The sequence below is a fragment of the Gobio gobio genome, assembly GCF_949357685.1.
Source record: "Gobio gobio genome assembly, chromosome: 8".
NCBI classification, from domain to species: domain Eukaryota; kingdom Metazoa; phylum Chordata; class Actinopteri; order Cypriniformes; family Gobionidae; genus Gobio; species Gobio gobio.
Genome location: NC_137114.1, coordinates 23,213,574 through 23,233,216, shown reverse-complemented (window position 1 = coordinate 23,233,216; position 19,643 = coordinate 23,213,574). Strand labels below are relative to the sequence as shown.

At 39.0% G+C, this 19,643-nt stretch overlaps 1 protein-coding gene across 1 annotated transcript in view; it reads right to left on the bottom strand.

Moving 5' to 3' along the window:
- Nucleotides 1–386: 386 nt before the first annotated feature.
- Nucleotides 387–19,643, bottom strand: part of irs1 (insulin receptor substrate 1) — a 28,650-nt gene continuing 9,393 nt past the window's right edge. Inside the window, exon 2 of the mRNA XM_079824218.1 lies at nucleotides 387–2,810. Within this exon, the coding sequence (XP_079680344.1) occupies nucleotides 2,806–2,810 (5 nt within the window). The 3' untranslated portion in view covers nucleotides 387–2,805. The remainder of the gene's footprint in view (nucleotides 2,811–19,643) is intronic.

The window sequence follows — 19,643 nt, the reverse complement described above, 5'->3', positions numbered from 1 at the left end:
TTAAAAAATGAATACAAAACCTGTCCTAACGGAAAGAAAACAAGTTAGTAAAAAGATTAAATCCAATATTTTGTCATAATATATCATAACGAGAGATTGTGGACAAAAAACAGTCCAAACATTTTGTGAAGTAGTTATAAGCGAAGGTTTTAGTCAAATGCAATAAAATGAACCTCTCCGGGTCAAAATGACCCTAACACAGCAAAACGGTTAAATTAATTAAAAAAGTTTACTAAAGTTATAAGGCACTCAATATCATGAATATGATCATTCATGAAGGGGTTGCAGGCACTCCGCTGCATTCACAGTATACCCTCTTGTGTTGCATGTCATCAGGGAGGCACAAAGCTCAAAAGCCAGTCATAAAGAGCACAGGAAACAAGAAGTTCAGAAAAGATAAGCGCTTCTACTTTATTACACGTCAAGGTTCCAGAAGATAGCATTCTTCTAAATAGAGGCGAGGGGAGGGGTATACACAGCCCTCTCATTACTGCTGCTCATTTCATTCACATGTGCATACATCCATTCATCTGAACACACACGCTCATACTGTTTACATGTGTCAATTCATTCATTAAAAGGTGACCAATCATCCGCTTGCTTTGAGCATCCATAAAACCAAACATCCCTGGTCAGTCCAATATCCACCAATCGTCCATTTTCTTTTATACAATACATTATTTACAAAGAAGGACAAGTTTGTTTGAGATGTCGAAGGTTTGGCCACGTAATGGTGGGAAGAGTGAAGCCCCACACCCTGTATCGCAACACAACCGCAGGGTGCTAAATCGACAACTGCAACCTATCGGATGACAGGCAACCTTTAGAACAGCCTATCAGGTTACAGGAACACCACTGTCACAGCCAACCGGAGCTCGGGGAACTAGGTAACAAGTGTAACAGGTTCCCAAAAGTGATTCCGTTCGGAGTCGGTTGGTGTGGGGGGGAAGGGGGAAGTCCCTGATGTGCATTTTACATTAAGCATCTTTAAAAAAAAAAATAATTAAGGAAACTATAGAACCGTACCATTCTCTCAAAAAGATTGGATTATACATTTTACTATAAAAGCAAATATTCCCCACAAAAATGAAACTTGAGAACACATTTTAAAAACATGTGTCGAGATTCTTAAGGCAAAAAATTATAATATTAAAATGAAACACCAACCATGAAATGTTAAATACTTTCACTCTTAAAAGAGAACCAAGAACAACATTTCTATATATATTCAATAATTTACAGATTGTTCATTGTTTGTTTCATTTCAGCAGCAAACATGACAGACATTTTGAGTTTTTGTGTCTTTTTTTAAACCTGCTGCTGTGACCTTACCATCGCCACAGCATGTTATTTTAAGCAAAAATAAACCATATGAAATAAAAGATTCAGCTGTAATGAAATAAAACAGCCTAAAAAAAAGTTGACTGGCTTCCAAGGCTTAACAGCAGGATGCTTAACATGAAAAAAAAAAGAAGAAAGAAAAAGTACTGCTGCTTGTAAAACGACTTGCACTTAAGTTTTCGGAAACGTTACGGCACATTATTCCGCAAGTTTTTGTTCAGTTTGACCAACTACAGGTGATACATTTTGATCAGAAACGATAATTCCGTCATGGCCCATCAATGTGATTTTATTTGACGCAATGTAAGGCCTCTTATTCGCTAGTGATGTTGGCGCCATAATTAAAAATGTTCGCACGACATCATTCACAAAATCTCAACTGTATTGTAATTTGCCAAATCGGGCAGTATCGGTGTGTACAGCATTGAAGTTTTTTTTTTTTTTTGTGGAATTTTGTTTGGAAGCCAACATATACTCTATATGAGATATTCACCAATTAAATTAGCATGAAAAAAAAAGGTTTTAAAAATAAAAGAAAAAAATATATATATTATATAAAAAAATAGAATAGTACCAATTCTTTAGGGTGGAGTTTTGTTTGGAAGCAAGGATATATTCTATGCAAGACATACTCTAATTGATAAAGAAAAAAATGAGAGCAAATAAAATGAAGTACAAAAAGTGGGTGGAGTTCTGTTTGGAGGCCAGTATAAACTCCAGATAAGTTACATGCTTATTATTACAATTAAACAGGATGTAATGTGAGCAGGTATGAAATGAAACCGGGGTTTGACAGACATCACAGTGTGTGTTTGGCAGCATGAGGTCAGTCATGGCTCACAGTGCTGAAACACAGTGTGTGTGTAAACGCTTTCGTAAAGTCCTGAGGTCAAGTCTGGCTGTTTGAGGTCGTCCGTACCGGGTGTATAAAAGTGTCTAATTGAGCGCTGGATTGCAACATGTAATCTCATCTGTAATGGAAATGTCTGGCAGTACTGAAGGAAACGGGTACAATCAACACTGCTGGGGACAGTCGTACAAACCCAACACAATATGGCTGCTTTGCAAAGCATCCCTGTACCAAAAACATCTGTACCATCATTTACATAAATATTATTAAATGTACCATCGTTTGAGAGAATTGCCCTTCACCACAAAAGGTGCCATTTTACCATGCTTGATGGTAGAAATGGATTTGTACCGAGTCTGTAACAGTTGAACAGTAACGTCTGGTAATGTCGCACAGTGAAAGTCCGGTTATGGGAGATTTATGGTTCGTGGAATCCAGCATTTGTGAGGTCCGGATACGTGATGTTATGAGATCTGTTTTGTCCATATGGTTTTGGGTGATAATGTGGTCCTGGAAAATGAGGTTATTGAGTTTATTGAGGTCCAGTTTTCTGAGGTCCGGCTTGTGGTGAACGGGGGGAGTTGATGCTTGAAGAAGCGACGGCTTTCTACTCTTCATTCTGATGGGGAAAAAAAAAGAGAGATGAACATTAGCTAGATGATCAAACAGCCACGGACAACACAAAATGAAACCTAAAAGCGCTATTTACAGTAGAAACACACTGTTAATCGGCTTTTTTAGGAACACATTTGTCTGTAGCGCCCTTTCACACACAAAAACAAACAAATCCTCCCTTTCTTCGTTTATTTGAAAACACTCTTTCTTGGATCCTTCCTTCGGCCCGAGGAGTAACTGACCTTGCCAACGGTTGATAAACAAGCATCATTGTTTCCCTGGAAACGCTCAACACAGATTTGAACAGCCAGAGAGGAGCCAAAAGCCTTATGACATCATGGCTCGGCAGACACACAGAGAGAGCGAGAGAAAGACCTGCTGCAGACAAACCACTTTTTTTTCAGTTTCTCTCCCTTTATCCATTCACAAGTGTATGTGAGCCTCATCCGAAAGTGGCGTTCCCGACTCCTGCCCTGTTCAATCGCACATCTAATCCACGCAGACACACACAAACAACAGCGAGCTGTTTTCATTATATAACACTCTCGCTGACTGTGATTAAAAGATCAGAACGTAGACATAGAGCATTAGCACACACACACCTGTTCACCTTCGCTTCTGGTGGCGGCGTTAAGACGTCACTCGTATGTGCCGTGATGCTGAGCTTATGATTGGTCATAACTTCAGATACGGGTTTAAAGTCAACATAAATGATGCATTTCTATAATGTGATGGGAAACTGGATATCCAAGAAGGGAAAAAAGATATTTACTCATCCTCATGTTGTTTAAAGGGTTAGTTCACCCAAAAATGAAAATTCTGTCATTAATTACTCACCCTCATGTCGTTGGACACCTGTAAGACCTCCGTTCATATTCGGAACACAAATGAAGATATTTTAGTTGAAAGCTGATGGCTGAGAAAGGCTTCAGATAGGCCTCCATTGGCTTTCAGTACATTTACACTCCCAAGACCCATAAAAGGCTCTTAAAACGTCGTTACAAAGTCCATCTCACCACAGTGACTCTACAATAATTTTACGATGCGACGACAATAGTTTTTGTGCGCAAAAAAAAATCTAAATAACGACTTTATTCAACCTCTTCTTGTCTTCCGTGTGTGCCTCCACGACGCATGCGCGAGAATATGACGTAGCGCCGGGGTTCGGGAATCCATGAAATGCACACTTAAGCCCCATTTTGAGAACTACGGCGAGACCTAAAGCACGATCAATGTAGAATCCAACAGCTTAGATACGGCGCGTCTTCCTCTGCTCGTAAACAAATCGCTTCTGGGTCATGTGTCCGAACGCCGGATCTGCGTCATATTCTCGCGCATGCGTCGTGGAGGCACACACAGAAGACAAGAACAAGTTTGATAAAGGTGTTATTTTTTTTTTTTTTTGTGCACAAAAACTATTGTCGTCGCATCGTAAAATTATTGTAGAGCCACTGTGGTGAGATGGACTTTGTAACGACGTTTTAAGTGCCTTTTATCGGTCTTGAGAGTATTAATGTACTGAATGCCAATGGAGGCCTTTCTCAGCCATCAGCTTTCAACAAAAATATCTTCATTTGTGTTCCGAAGATGAACGGAGGTCTTACGGGTGTCGAACGACATGAGGGTGAGTAATTAATGACAGAATTTTCATTTTTGTGTGAACTAACCCTTTAAGGCCTGGGACAAACTAGACCATTTTCAAATCTTAACTGATGAAGACCACAGCAGACATAAGGGCAGTTTAACCGATTTTTAGCATTATAATCCTCCGAATGCACAGACTAGAAGATTCGCCCTGTCGATTGTAGTAACATTTTCACAGTGAGACGAGATCTCACAGAGACTCGCGAGATCAAACGGGACTTCAAACAGGACTTCAAACGGGACGATTGACATCATCAGCTGGTTCTCTTTTACAGGTCGCAAAGGAAGAAAAAAAAAGCCACGCTTTTCGTGGCATGTCTGTGGCTGCCAGGTTTCAGCTATAGAAGTGTGCAGCGTCCGGTTGGTGAAGCTTGCTCGCTCTCATTGGCTATCATGGATGTCAGTGGCAGCCTGATCAAGAGTCGCAAATATGTGTGAGATATTTGCGATTTGGGATCGTGCGGGCTCCAACACGATCGGGAGCAGTAAAATAATCGTAATGACGCCACACAATTGAGGATTTTTTGGGATAAAAAGGATAAAGACAAGCCTCGAATTGGGCCAAATCGGCAAAATTCAGTCATTTCAAAAGGGTGAAAAAGTTTCCCATGCAGATTTCGCTCATTTTCAAGCTGGTGTAGACCAACAGAAGCAGTTTGGTTTGAAAGTGACTTGTGCTTCATACATCACTACACTATTGACAATGGATAATGTTTTTTGTCTGCGAAATTTCACAGAAAGTGAAAGATTGTGATAAACTCCCGACTTCTAAGATCATTTAACTGTGTGACGAAAGTTACGTTAATGACGCAGCTTCACGTACTTATTTGCGTTAATTGTGTCAAATTATTTTAACGCGTTAAAGGGATCGTTCACCCAAAAATGAAAATTAGCCCATAATTGACTCACCCTCAAGTCATCCTAGGTGTATATGACATTCTTCTTTCAGAGTTATATTACAAAAGTCCAGGCTAATCCAAGCATTAGAATTTGATTCATAGTTGCTCTGTTTTTGAAGTCCATAAAAATTGCATCTGTCCATCAAATAACTGCTCCATGCGGCTCCGGGGTGTTAATAAAGGCCTTCTGAAGCGAATCGTTGCGTTTGTGTAAGAAAAATATTCATATTTAAAACTTTACCAAGTAAACTTTCGACCGACCGCCTTCCATGGAAAAGTGTTGAATGTTGACAGTGAAACTCAAGATGCGTACGTGACGTCATGACGAGCGGGCCTGGTCGTGTTAGTCTTTCGATCGGCAGGGGAACTTTCAACAATTTTTCCATAAATTGAACAGGGAAGGCGGTCGGCCGAAAGTTTACTTGATAAAGTTTTAAATATTGATATTTTTCTTACACAAACGCGTCGATTCGCTTCAGAAGGCATTTATTAACACCCCAGAGCCGCGTGGAGCAGTTATTTGACAGACAGATTCACTTTTTATGGACTTCAAAAACAGAGCAACTATGAATCCAATTCTAATGCTTGGCTTTGGATTAGCCTGGACTATTGTAATACAACTCAGATTTTATTCGTCTTAAAGAAGAATGTCATATACACCTAGGATGACTTGGGGGTGAGTAAATTATGGGCTAATTTTCCTTTTTGGGTGCACTATCCCTTTAAGGACTTTAAAATAATCGCATGCCATAACGTTGACATGATTTGTCGATCATTTCGCTAGATAAGACCCTATTCCTCGGCTGGGATTGTGCAGAAATTTCAGAGACAAAAACCATTATCCATTGTCAATAGTGTAGCGTATTCCTGTGCAAACCACAGAGCCCTTTGAAGCCATTCGTAGCCCTTTCAAACTGCATTGATTTGGACCTTCAACCCATCAGTTGGCATTGACAACCATTACATGGAGAAAAATCCTAGAATGGTTTCCTCAAAAAACTTTTTCCGACTGACGAAATAAAGACATGAACATCTTGGATGAGATGGGGGGTGGGGTGGAATTATCAGGAAATGTTAATTTTGAAGTCAACTAATCTAGACTAAGTCAGTGATTGGATCATTTTTTGTGAACTGAATCAACTGAAAAATAAATATTTGTTCATGAGGCATTGCAAGGACTACTTTGACTGTGGCTTTGCATCTTCAACTGCCATCTTTCAAAATCAACTGCATTAAAAAAAAGAAAAAAGCAAAAGAACGATCAGTAAATTGCTAATATAACATCACACACACCACAAAAATTAAAAAAGTACATTTGGAACAACAAGAGGGTGAGTAAATGATGACGGAATTTTCATTCAATCTCCTCGAGAAAGTAAAGAAGGTCAATTTTGACGTTCACTTTTACTAAGTTTGCAAGTGTTTGTATCTGTGTACGTATTCCTGTGCAAACCGCTGCCCTCTTTCCATCCAGCTGACATTATTCTGAGACAGTATTGCCCTGGAATACACAGCCTCTCCTGTATCGGAATGAGCTTATTTGTTTAGACTGGTCTGATTTTGTTCCCAGACCTTTTACCTGAAGCTGTTGTTGCTTTGGACACAGTCGTCATGATGTCATACATGAAAGAGCACTAGCCATTACGCCATGGAACAACTGACCTGATTTGCTATTTAGATTCAAAACAAATACAGATTCATCACTTAACCTCTAAAAATCAATAGTGAACCTTTTCCATGACTTATTTCAACTGTACACAGAAAGCATGACACTAGGCCCTGTGAAGGAGCTGAGGTGAAGGCGGCCCCAGTACGGAGCTCACGTTATGATTAGGCCCCAGTTTAAATCTACGGGAAGGACCAGGCCTGAGCTCAGAGCTGAAGAGGCAGTGGCTTGAGACAAACCTCAGCTATAAATACAGCTGTGCAGCAGTGAAGCAGAGAGCCGCGGGTCTAATAGTGCAATGCTGAGAACATGAAAGCCCCCTCACATCTCCGCAGCAACCCCGACGTCAAGCGCTTTTATAGTGCGGCCATTTTTAGGGCCTCTTTCCTCTTTACTTAGAAAACCAGAGAGATGGAGAAAATTGCAGAGGGTGAAATTATAAGCTGCCGGACTGTGCAAACACGTAGCGTGGGAAAAAAAAAGAAGAAGAAGAGAGGGAGTGCCACTCAAAAATGCCGCTCCCGGAAGTCACAGCATCCCGGAATGAGGGGGAGGAGCTACTGGTACTATTCTGCATTTCCAGAATTCAGTTTCTAGAATTCTATTCCTGGAATTAGCGCACTACAACATGCATACGTCTCAATTATACAACTCAATGATACATCTTATGCAGTACTGAAAACTAGAACTCAAAAGATGAATGTGGCTTAACAGAAAGACCAATCTCATGCCAATTAAATACTACATAATTTGGAATAGTAAGACAATTTGTGGACGCTATAGAAATTGACAATGTAAGATTAATAAAGTACCTTTGCAGCAGTGTTGCCAAGTCAATTGGGCTACTTTTAAGTATGGCCAAAAAAAGTATCATGATAACGTTTTTCATATCAGTCAATATCGATAATTTCTTTCAAATTTAAAGTCAGATTATTGCTTCTAAGTAAAAGTTGTAGAAACCAGACCATTAATTGTGGTTTTAAACTTTATTGTAGAGTAACAAAATAAATATCTTAATAGAAAAAATGATGTCTTAGTTTCTGCATGTGCCAACGACTGATATTGTTTCTAGTCATGAAACGGGTTTGTGTTGCCTGACTTTGATGGCTCGTTTCTTCAGCACTGTTTTTCAGTGCAAGCTGCAATATAATATGACATGTTTTGTCTCTTAGAAATGGACATTTGACAGTGAGTTGACAGTAGTAGCTTGAGTTAGGATGCATGTGTAAATGTATGTTCATTAACAAAAACAGTGACATCTGTAAAAATTGTAGCAACGTCATTTTTATATGGTAAAATGTAAATATTCTGACTGATTGAGTTTTATTCAAATTAACCATTGGGCATCCATAGTTTTATACATTTAGATCATGGTAACCACAGTTAAATCCACGCATATAGCACCTCATTACCATGGAAGAATGTAACTATGGTTTTTGTATGAAAAACAGTAGCCTAAATACATTTAGTATTAATGCACAAATGCTATAGCTTAAATAACAAAAACACTGCAATTATATTACATTAGGCTACTCGTTTAATACAATTCTATATGAATATCCCACATTTCTGACACAATACCATGGTGCAGTTACTACAGTTAATTCATGGTAAATGAAAATCCTTCTGACTGTATCGTTGCGCACAGTTTTTCTCCTGTTTGTCAGCGCTGTTTCATCTGGCTTTAAACTAGTTTAAAATCACAGAGACACGTGTTCTTCTCTGAATTCAAGCGCTTCTCATTGGATTTCATAGTGTTGTTTAGAGGTCACGTGACCGTGACCAATTAGCGAGTAAACCCATCTGCTCTAGTAAGAAGTGGGTTAGCGGTTCAAATGAGCTTATAACTGAATTTGTGCTACCTTTATCGAAATTTTCGCCATCTTTGGATGATAACTCAAGGTTAGTTTCACTTTCGTCAGCGCTTCCACTCATTTTTTCCTCCTTGTGTAAAGTTGTCTTTTCAAATAGCTTACAATGTCAGTAGGTAATGGGCGTATATTTTGACGTGCAAGCTAAAAGCTGCACGCTGACTGGCTGTTGCGTTTATTTCTGCTGTGTGATTGGCTGTTAGAGTAATCCATATCGAATAAAAATTTTCAGAGCTTATCATTATTGACATAAATTTTATCGCGATTCGATATATCGTTTATCGGCCCAGCCCTACTTTTGTTGCCATGGATAAAAAAAAAAAATCCACCCCTATACATACAATTTTGGCACTCCAACACCCCCAAAGCACCCCCCAGACGTACAAATTAATTGAGAGAATTCTGACGTCAGATGGAGAAAACCGCATTAGGATATTTTTGGCCTACTTTTGACTGGCCATTGGGGTACTTTTGTTGCACAGGCCTAGCAACCCTGCCATGCAGGCTTGAAAAATACCTACTAAAAATGGTAAAATATGTAATTTCAGTTTCAGAATTGCAAAAATGATGACTGCTTCCAAACAGGTAGTCCACCATTAGTTGAGCTCATGTTATTATGCATTGCCCAACTGGGCTACTAAAACAGACTGCAATTACATTTGGTGCAGGTATTCTATCCTTCAACAAACATATTACATGCATCACATGCATGTGTTAAACTAAGTACATGTAATAGAAGCCAGCATTACAGCGTACTGTAACGTCACACACGCTCCCACACTCAAAGTAGAGTTATCTGCACACTCATACAGCGTCTGCAGAGGTGGGATTTGGAGCTTTACTCTGCAGAGAGCCTTATAAGGACGCAAGTGAGGGGTGGTGCTCATCTACCATCAGCTCAATGAACTAACGTCATTCAGCCATGTAACACACACACACACGCGCGCACAGGCATGCGGTGCCAGGGCCCGGGAGAGTGGGGACATTTTTAGCCCACTGAAACTTCCACACACATCCATCCCCACGCGCTGCGAGGGATATGGTTACAGATGTGTGCCGCAGTGTGTGCTGTGATTCGGCACGACTGACGTCAGTACACAGGTCATATTCGCTGAGAGAGAACATTCAGCACTGATGCCAACACACAGACACACACCACAGGCTCTTGATGAATTCAGTCCTAGGCTTCTGAAGTGAGACGCTTACTTAACACAATCAAACCACACTTGACACAAAACAAGGGATGTGCATGACTAGTTGACTAAATGATACTGCTGCTGCTAGTCGACATTGGAAATACTAGTTGTTTAAATTAAACCCTTTTTTGCAGATTTAAGTTTTTCTTTATATTTTTACAAAGGCTACATTCAAATTAAAGTCATGTTAATAATATTACGGTTTAAAATTATTATTACACATTTTATGGTATGGAGCAGAAAATAATTTCATTTTACTTCAGACTTTCAAGTTTTCTCCATGTCTATCACAGCTCAGAGCTATTTTGGCACGTAACAATTAGGTTCGAGACATTCTATCTACCGAGTTTGTAATTATTGATCCTGTACTGCCTACCGATTAAGATGATTCTATTAAATATGTGTATATTTATTAATGTTGATTAAGTGAAAGCTTATATTTAATGTACAATGATCATAATTCAAGGCAGGCACATTGCTTATATTTGTCAGCGCCATTCAGTGGGGTTTGATTCATAGATTAAACCATTTCAAATGGATTGCCGTTTACAAAATGTCCATATAAAGTGCCCCTATCGAGCTACTTTAAAGGTTCCTAATTTAGTTTTGAAGGCCTTCAATAGGTTTATATGCATCAAAGATCAAATATACATTATACAATCACCTCATTTCTCTAAGGCCGCATTTACACTGCAGGTCTTGAGGCACAATTCCGATTTGGTGACTATATCCGATTTTGACAACCCGCTTACATCATCTTTTAAAAGCGACCCGTATCTGATATTTGCATTTACACTATACACTGGCGAAACAGCCCAAGACGTTCTGACCCGGAAAAGCTAGTAAAACGGCGCAATATTCAATGGACGCAATTTGATGCAGACAAAATTATTATCTTTAAAAGATCAGCAGAACATTGTTCTTGGCGGAGACAAAGAAAGAGAAGAGCCCTTGATCACAATTCAGGACAACCTGAGTTGACGTCATTCGCCTCTGTTCCTTTTTCAATGACGTACGACTCGCATTTACTGGGGAATATCCGATTTGACCGCTTACATGACACAAATGCACCTATCCGAATCATATCGGATTTATTACCACATATGAGTGAGGCCTGAATCCGATTGGAGGATATCGGAATTCATGCGTTTTTTTTCTGCTTGCACGTTCATATCCGATCTGTGCCACATGAGAGGGAAAAAAATCGGAATTAACCAAGCAGTGTAAATGGGGCCTAAGAGTCTGAAAACAGTTTGTTTGAAGATTCAGTCTCGCTAAACCCCTCCTTTTAAGAGAGCTGACTCTTCTCTGATTGGTCGGATGGCCCAGTCTGTTGTGATTGGTCTACCGCTTACCGATTAGCATATCTGAATTTCAGCTCTGGAGGCTTCCTCAGCTGTTGATACACAGCGATTCGAACAGTAACGATGGCGTCTATTTTTTCCGAAGTCCTCATCCTTTTGAAGTGCACGCAAAGTGGATTTGCTGAGCTGAAAACATCGACAACACAAACCAAACTCATCCAGACCTCAGCTACAACTACAGTGTTTGAGGGCGAGGCAAAGTAGACGTTGTTTGCAGGCAGCCAATGAAACATTGTGCAAATATGCAAATGTGTTACATTGTTCCGTAGGTATTTGCTGACAATTTGTTTCGGCAGTTCAGAATCTATTCTTTCTTTTAGAAGAAAATAACTTTATTTGTCGTGCACTTTGATCTTTAAAACTTTGTGGAACTTTTACATTCACAAAGAGCTACATTACACACTGCATGAAAGGTAACATCTGAAAGTATAATGGAGGCACTTTAAACATTAATGAAATCAGTCTTGGCACACATCCCTACACAAAACGATGACAAGGATCTTCCTGACTAACTCATGATCGGAGAACTTTGCGTTCTCACAATACTGGGGGAGAAACCACACACACGGCCACATCAGAGGTATCCACAACACACCCCGATGTAACACACCAATGCAGAATTCAAAACAAATAAAATGGGAAATAAATCGATGGTTCAAAACATCCCGAAAAAGAATGAGGATTAAATGTTGGTGTTTGTGACAAGCGAACACAATGGTGCGGCCCATTTTGGGGGCCAGAGAAAAACAAAGCGGCTGTATCAGCTCTGTGTGTGTGATGTGGAAGAGACAGCGTGTGCCAAATACCATTCCCTTTAGCAAAGGAAAAACTTCCATCTCCCACACACACACACACACACCAGATGTTTTGCCTACTTCAGCAAGTTGAAACACACACACACACACTCGGGTTCCCCTCCCCTCCCCTCGCCGCTGCACTCATCCTAGGAGCTGTAAACTGCGAGACTCAAAGCAGATTTTCCCTCAGCCCAAGATGGCCGTCGGCCGCTGGCCTCTTTTTGATACAGACGCGAGGTGAAAGTAGCCGCTGCTGTTCGTCGTCTCCGACTCCTCACATTCCCCCGGACGTGAGAAACGGCAGATCTTCAAAGAACTTATCAGGGGAGGCTTATGGAGACCTACTTCACACGGCTCACAAAGGCTCTCTTATGTTCGCTCACACTTTGAAAGCTGTTACATGTCTTGATAGGAAGGGAAAGAAATTATGACTTATGACCTTCACAAAAATACAATGGGAAATTAATGTTTTTCTGGACATGGTATACAAAGTACTTCAAAGAATAGCCCCAATGTTACCATCATGTCTGAAAAACAAACTACTATAGTACTTGCACCTTGATGGATCATAAAAATACAATGGTATTTTGAAAAATACCACACAAATGAGGTATATGAATATGATATTTCAACTACTGTTCAAAAGTTTAGGGTCAGTAAGATTTTTTGTTTTTTTTTATCATTTAAAATAATATTTAGCAAGGATGCATTAAATGGATCAAAATTGTACATTGTTACAAACATATTACAAATAAATAAGTACCTTAACTTTGCTTCAAAGAATCCTGAAAAAAAAAAAAAAAAAAAAAATCAAGCTCTTCACAAAAATATTAAATAACACCACTGTTTTTAATATTGATAACAATACATTTTACCTAAAAAGCATAATATGAAAGATTTTTGGATTAAAATATCCAAAGAGAAATCAGCTATTTTAACCAGTGTAATGGCCTGTGTAATTGTCAATTAAATAAAATAATACAAATTTAAGGGATCAAATGTAACTTTAACAAAGTTAAACTTAACTTTAATCTTAAAATAAGGCAGCGGCGACTGTGCCATATAAGCATAATATATAAATGATTACTGTAGGATCATGTGACACTAAAGATTGGAGCAATGGTTGCTGCAGTTGTTTTAAATTATAATAATATCTCACAATATTACTGTTTTTACTTTGTTGATCAAATAAATGCAGCCTAGGTGAGCATAACCTTTGAACGGAAGGCCTAGTGTATATTACAAAAAAGTACCATGGTTTTTGGACATGGTAATACCGGGACAAGCAATACCATGGTATTCTTTTAAGTACTTTAGAAGTACCATGGTACATGAATATTGAAAACAAACAAACAATGTCAAACAACCACATGGAAACCATAAGATGAGGGAAGACTTTGCTAAATTAAAGTAAATTTTTGTTGAAGACGGATATAAGAGTCTCATGATAGACAGAACAAAAAGACAAAAATGCACAAGAGGTGAGAACTTCCCCTGACAAGAGTCGGCTCTCAATGTCGAAACTCAGTGTCCCTGATAAGCAAGAGCAGCACGACTCACTCACATGTGATACCTTTAAACAAAAGGCATCTGACAACAAAGCTGGAACTCACAACGCTAACTGTGCTACACAGAGAAGGGGGGCGGAAAAAAAAGACAGAAAGAAGAAAATAAAAGACGGCCCGCTTGAGGCGCAGGCATGCCTGAGCGGACTCACTTGAGAAACTTTCCACTGACGCTCTGACCTCAGCGACAAGGGCGCGCACACATAGAAAGACTTCAAAACAAATCAAAAGTCAAAGGCGACCTGTAAGCGCTTACACAGTACGTAAGCCTCTCTGTGAAACATGTCCCAGAACGGCTTTCGGCTCCAAGCCACGGCCATATTTACCGCCAGCAACGCAAACACAAACAAAAACAAATGTCAGTGAGTTTGACGCAGCTTCATTTGGATGGCGTCTACTATGTTGTTGTGGGGAGAACTGCGAGGAGAATGATTTACCGCCGTCCTCTAAAAGAAAATATAACATCGTAAAGAAGAATTCAGAGTCGTAAATATCGCACATCACCTAAAACAAGCGCTCTCTCTCTCTCTCTCACACACACACACACACACACACACACACACACACACACACACACACACACACACACACACACACACACACACACACACACACACACACACACACACACACACACACACACACACACACACACACACACACACACACACACACACACACACACACACACACACACACACACACACACACACACACACACACACACACACACACACACACACACACACACACACACACACACACACACACACACACACACACACACACACACACACACACACACACACACACACACACACACACACACACACACACACACACACACACACGTCTTTTCCTGTCATATCTTCATGAACTCTCTGTTCTTGCATTGGCCTTGCCCCAACCCTGACCAGAGAGAGAGTGAGAGAGAGAGAGAGAGAGACAGAGAGAGAGAGAGGGAAATAAAAAGAGGGAGAGAAGGAGTGCGTGTGGCTGGGGTGAAGTAAGGACATGAAGCTGATGGATCCAACTGGGCCATGAGGAACTCGTCCAGACCAACGGAGCTGGGAGGAGTGGAAGAACAGTACTGCTTCTCTCTCAAATAGACACACACAGACTAAAAGACAGATCCAACATACAAACAAAGACTCAGCACTTTTGCTCAACTGAGCTAAACATAAATATGTAAGACACATGGAAACTCGTACTAGGGTTGACATGATATCAAAATGTCAGTAGTCAATAAAACAGCAAACAATTATATTCTATAAACAGCCATAATCTTCCTTTTTTTTTGTATTTCAGCACCATATGAAGTTTTTTCCCAGTATTGGCTGATATTGGATATTTAATTTCCCTTCATTTGACGTTTAGAACACCTTTGAAGTCCATCTAACAATCACGTAATCTTTTAAAACAAATCATTTTATAACACTAATCTTTAGCAAATCTCAATTTATATTTATTTATCATACTGTACATTATAATGTAGTAATGCTTAACTGAACAAACTTTAGTCCATCCATCCATCCATCCATCCATCCATCCAACCAACCAACCAACCAACCGTGTGTTTGTGCATGCATGTGTGTGCATATATATGGGCATATGTATAAGGAAAAATGGGCAAGCATAAGGATTTAAGAGAGTTTGCATGGGCCAAAATGTGATGGCTAGAAGACAGGGTCAGAGTGTCTCCAAAACTGCAGCTCTTGTGGGGTGTTCCCGGTCTGCAGTGGTCAGTGTCTATCAAAAGTGGTCCAAGGAAGGAACAGTGGTGAACCGGCGACAGGGTCATGGGCGGCCAAGGCTCATTGATGCACGCGGGGCGCGAAGGCTAACATACTTAGAGTCCTCGCAAATTACAGGACTTAAAGGATCTGCTGCAAAAATCTTGGTGCCAGATACCACACCACACCTTCAGGGGTCTAGTGGAGTCCATGCCTCGACGGGGTCATGGCTGGTTTGACAGCAAAAGGGGGACCAACACAATATTAGGAAGGTGGTGTTGTTATGCCTGGTTGGTGATACACTTTTGTCAACCTCACACATATACACCTTGACAGCATTTGAGGAATGGGCACATCTAGTGCCGTCAAGGAACAAAGCCTGCTACATTAAAGCTATTGATAGCTTTCTGCCTTGTCAGTCCAGACATTGCGATCTCTTAAAAACAGACCCCTATGTCCCGTCCAAAAGACCATACCTTTCCAGCCTGTGACCACACTATGGGACACCTATCAGTGCCCGACATTGCAAAACACCCTGCTTTCATTCATCCATCCGTCTGGTCGTACAGTTGGTTCAAATGCCTGTCAAGCAGTGGTAGAATAGCAGCACAGATCATTCCCTTACAAACCCATGGCTCACGTCCACCCATTTGATGCCAAGTCTCATGGTGGGAGCTGGAACACTGATACCTGGCCAAGCTCACCACATCCTTCCCTTCCCTTCCGACCCTAACCCTAAATAGTAGCAACACATTAGCAGTGCGCGTACTCTGTGTGAGATTTCTGACAAACTTAGGGCTACTTTGAAGAACAAAAGGGGTCGTGGGAGTTCATGTGGTTCTATCTTTGGCAAAAAGCAAAGCTCTGATGTGAAAAATGATACAAGAACCACATAGAATTCAACATTAATGATATAAACGAGAAAAGTAATGATTTATAAGCGTAATCACATGGATAGTGCTCATATTTGACTTCATAACACCAGACAGAAATGTATATATTGTGTTACTTCCACTTCAGTTTATCAGCATTTACAAAGCCAAGAAATGATAGAAATTAACTTTCTGTTCACTATTTACGTCTGAAGTTCAATTGAAATAGATACTTCACTCAAAAGTGAGAACACTGCCATTATTTTCGGAAACAAAACTTCTGCATTCTTCTGATGAATACAGGAGACATTCTGAAGAATGTCCGCTAGCTCTTTTCTATACATTGAAATTAACCTCTTAAGCTCTGGGACCATTTTTGGAATTTCCGTCTGGACTTGGCCGACCCAAAATTGAAAGAGAATTGTGTCTGTATCATGTTGTATGCAATATTTATGCAAATGGATCTGAAGGGAGGATGGGGGTCACTTAAATCGTTAAAATATTAATGTCTGCGACGTTGTGAGCACAAAGACTGTTGTGTAGACTGTAAGTATTTAAAACTTTTTTAAATGTTTGATGTTTAGTATGAATAAATAGCGCTCATAAACAGCCGTCGATGGCATTCTCAAGTGAAACGAGTTGAGGCTTGGACCCAGAAATTACGTTCCTTACGTCACAACTTAACAAGCGGATACAAAAAAAATAGTGAAAAAAAGATTTTTGTCTGTATCATATATGCAAGATTTAAACAAATGGATAACTCCTTACCCCCCCAAACCAATAAACAGTTGTATTAATGCAATATCCCAGTGTCATTGAATTATTTTTCCAGTGTTTGCTGAGATATGCTGGGATGGGGGGCAGACGGAAATTACATAAAAAAGGTCATATTCCTCCATTTAGATTCATTTGAATAAATCTTGCATACAACATGATCCACACAAAAATATTTTTTCCAGTTTTTTATGGTATTTAGTGGAAACAGCCCAAACTGTCTGCAGGGTGCTAAGGTTACACACTTTCAAATATGAATTTATAACCAAAAAAATCAAAAAGCGTTTTGCTGTGGGGGGTTATCACAGCTCAGACAACATGTACTTACATGTTTATCACTTTTAGCAGTGTTTTATGTAATTTCAAAGGGTTTCCTGTAAAATGACACCAACATTTTGAATTTAGACCACTGTATGTGTGTATGGGAGGCTTTTCAATTTGGGTAGGCCCTGGTACCAGGGTAATCTAGTGTAAATAAGTTACTTTGTGTAAAACAAATGCCAAAGTGATGCATATCTCCAGAAAGTAGAGACTCTAAGCTTTCAAATGGTACCACATATGAGCCCCTCCACAGACATTTAAAATTGAAAGTATATACATGATGTCATTCCGAACCCTGTACCGGGTCCGCAGAGTTTAAGCGGAATGGGGGCTTGAGGACAGATACTGTTAATCTCCAAAAAAGAGCAAAAATACACAATACACAATACAAATACCATAAAACTATTGAGCGTGAATTTCAAGTCTTACTAAGCCAAACGATAGCTTTGTGAGAAGAAACATTAAGCCGTTTATTCACTGAAAATGTTGTTCTCAAAACTCTTGTTTAAATATTCAGAGACACAAATATGGTGCACATGCCCGTCAATGAGACTAAATGGAATTAGCTTTTGTACAGCTAATATCAATATGCAAAAGAGAACATGACATTTGAGAGATGTGACCATGTTACATGTGGCCATGTAACAAAAGCCATATAACGCTTTACTCTTATAAATCTCTCTTATTATCTTATAAAGACAAACTGTTTTTTTTATTAACTTTTTTTGTGTGTCTTTTTTAGAGTCTGACAGTCAATGTCCACTGCTGATGTTTGGAAAACAAGTTAACTGCATAAATATTCTTAATATCTTTTGTGAAAGTCATACATGTTTGGAACAGCATGAATTTTAATTTTTGCGTGAAATAATTGATTAATTGAAATACATTCTTTATAATACAATACCTGTCAAAAGTTTGGAAATATCTTGTGCTCACCAAGGCTGTTTATATTTATCAAAAATTTGATAAAAAAATTTGCATTTTAAAATGTTATTTATTCCTGTGATGCAAAGCTGAATATTTTGCATCATTACTTCAGTCACATGATCCTTCAGAAATCATTATGATGCTTAGGAAATATTTATTCTTATTATTAATGTTGAAAACAGTTGCGCTGCTTGACATTTTTGTGGAAATAGTGATTCATTTTTCAGGATTCTTTGATGAATATAAAGTTCAATGAACAGCATTTATTAAAACTAATTTATTACATTTTATTAAAGCTTTTATTAAATAATGGAGACATTTATAATGTTACTAAAGTTTTCTATCACTTTTGATCAACTGAATGCATCCTTGATGAATAAAAGTATTAATTTCTCTCTCTTTTAAATTTGACCACAAATGTTTGCATGGTATCACAGTTTCCACAAAAATCTTAAGCAGCCAAAACAGTTCTTACTGTTTTTTTATTTTATTTTTATCATCAACATTGATGATAATAATAAGAAATGTTTCAGCAGCAAATCTTAATATTAGAATGATTTCTGAAGGATCATGTGACACTGAAGACTGGAGTAATGATGCTGAAAAATCAGCCTTTTCATCAAAGGAATAAACTACATTTTTAAAAGTATTAATAGAAAACAATTACTAATTAATCATTTACTGAATTTGTGATTAAATTAATGCAGCCTTTGCGAGCCCAACTCTTTCAAAACTTCTTTCAAAAACATAAAAAGGTAATGTTTCCTAACTTTGGACGGGTAGATATAGATATTATGTAGATAAGATAAAATCTTATATAAAAATACTATTAAACTAGACAGAACTATAATAGAATACTTCAAATATTACAGATAAAGAACTGAGGAATCCTTACACATCCTTTGATATGAGCATCTGCTCATTTTTGGATTTTGACTACTAAAACACAATTTGTATGAATGCACATGAGAGCACTTTCTAATGTTCTGAGGGCTGAAAGGAATAGGTTATACCTATTAAGCAAACATTTTACTTGCTGCCTTAGAACTCTTCAAAGGTGCTGTATGTATATAGATGGGTCATTCTGCATGAAACACTGATTGAAGAGTTTCTGGTTCCTCTTATACACAGCCTTGATCAGTTAATCTCTTAAACCCTCCTTATTTCCTTCTCATTCTCCTGCTGTGTGCCCCTTCCTACCTCTCTCT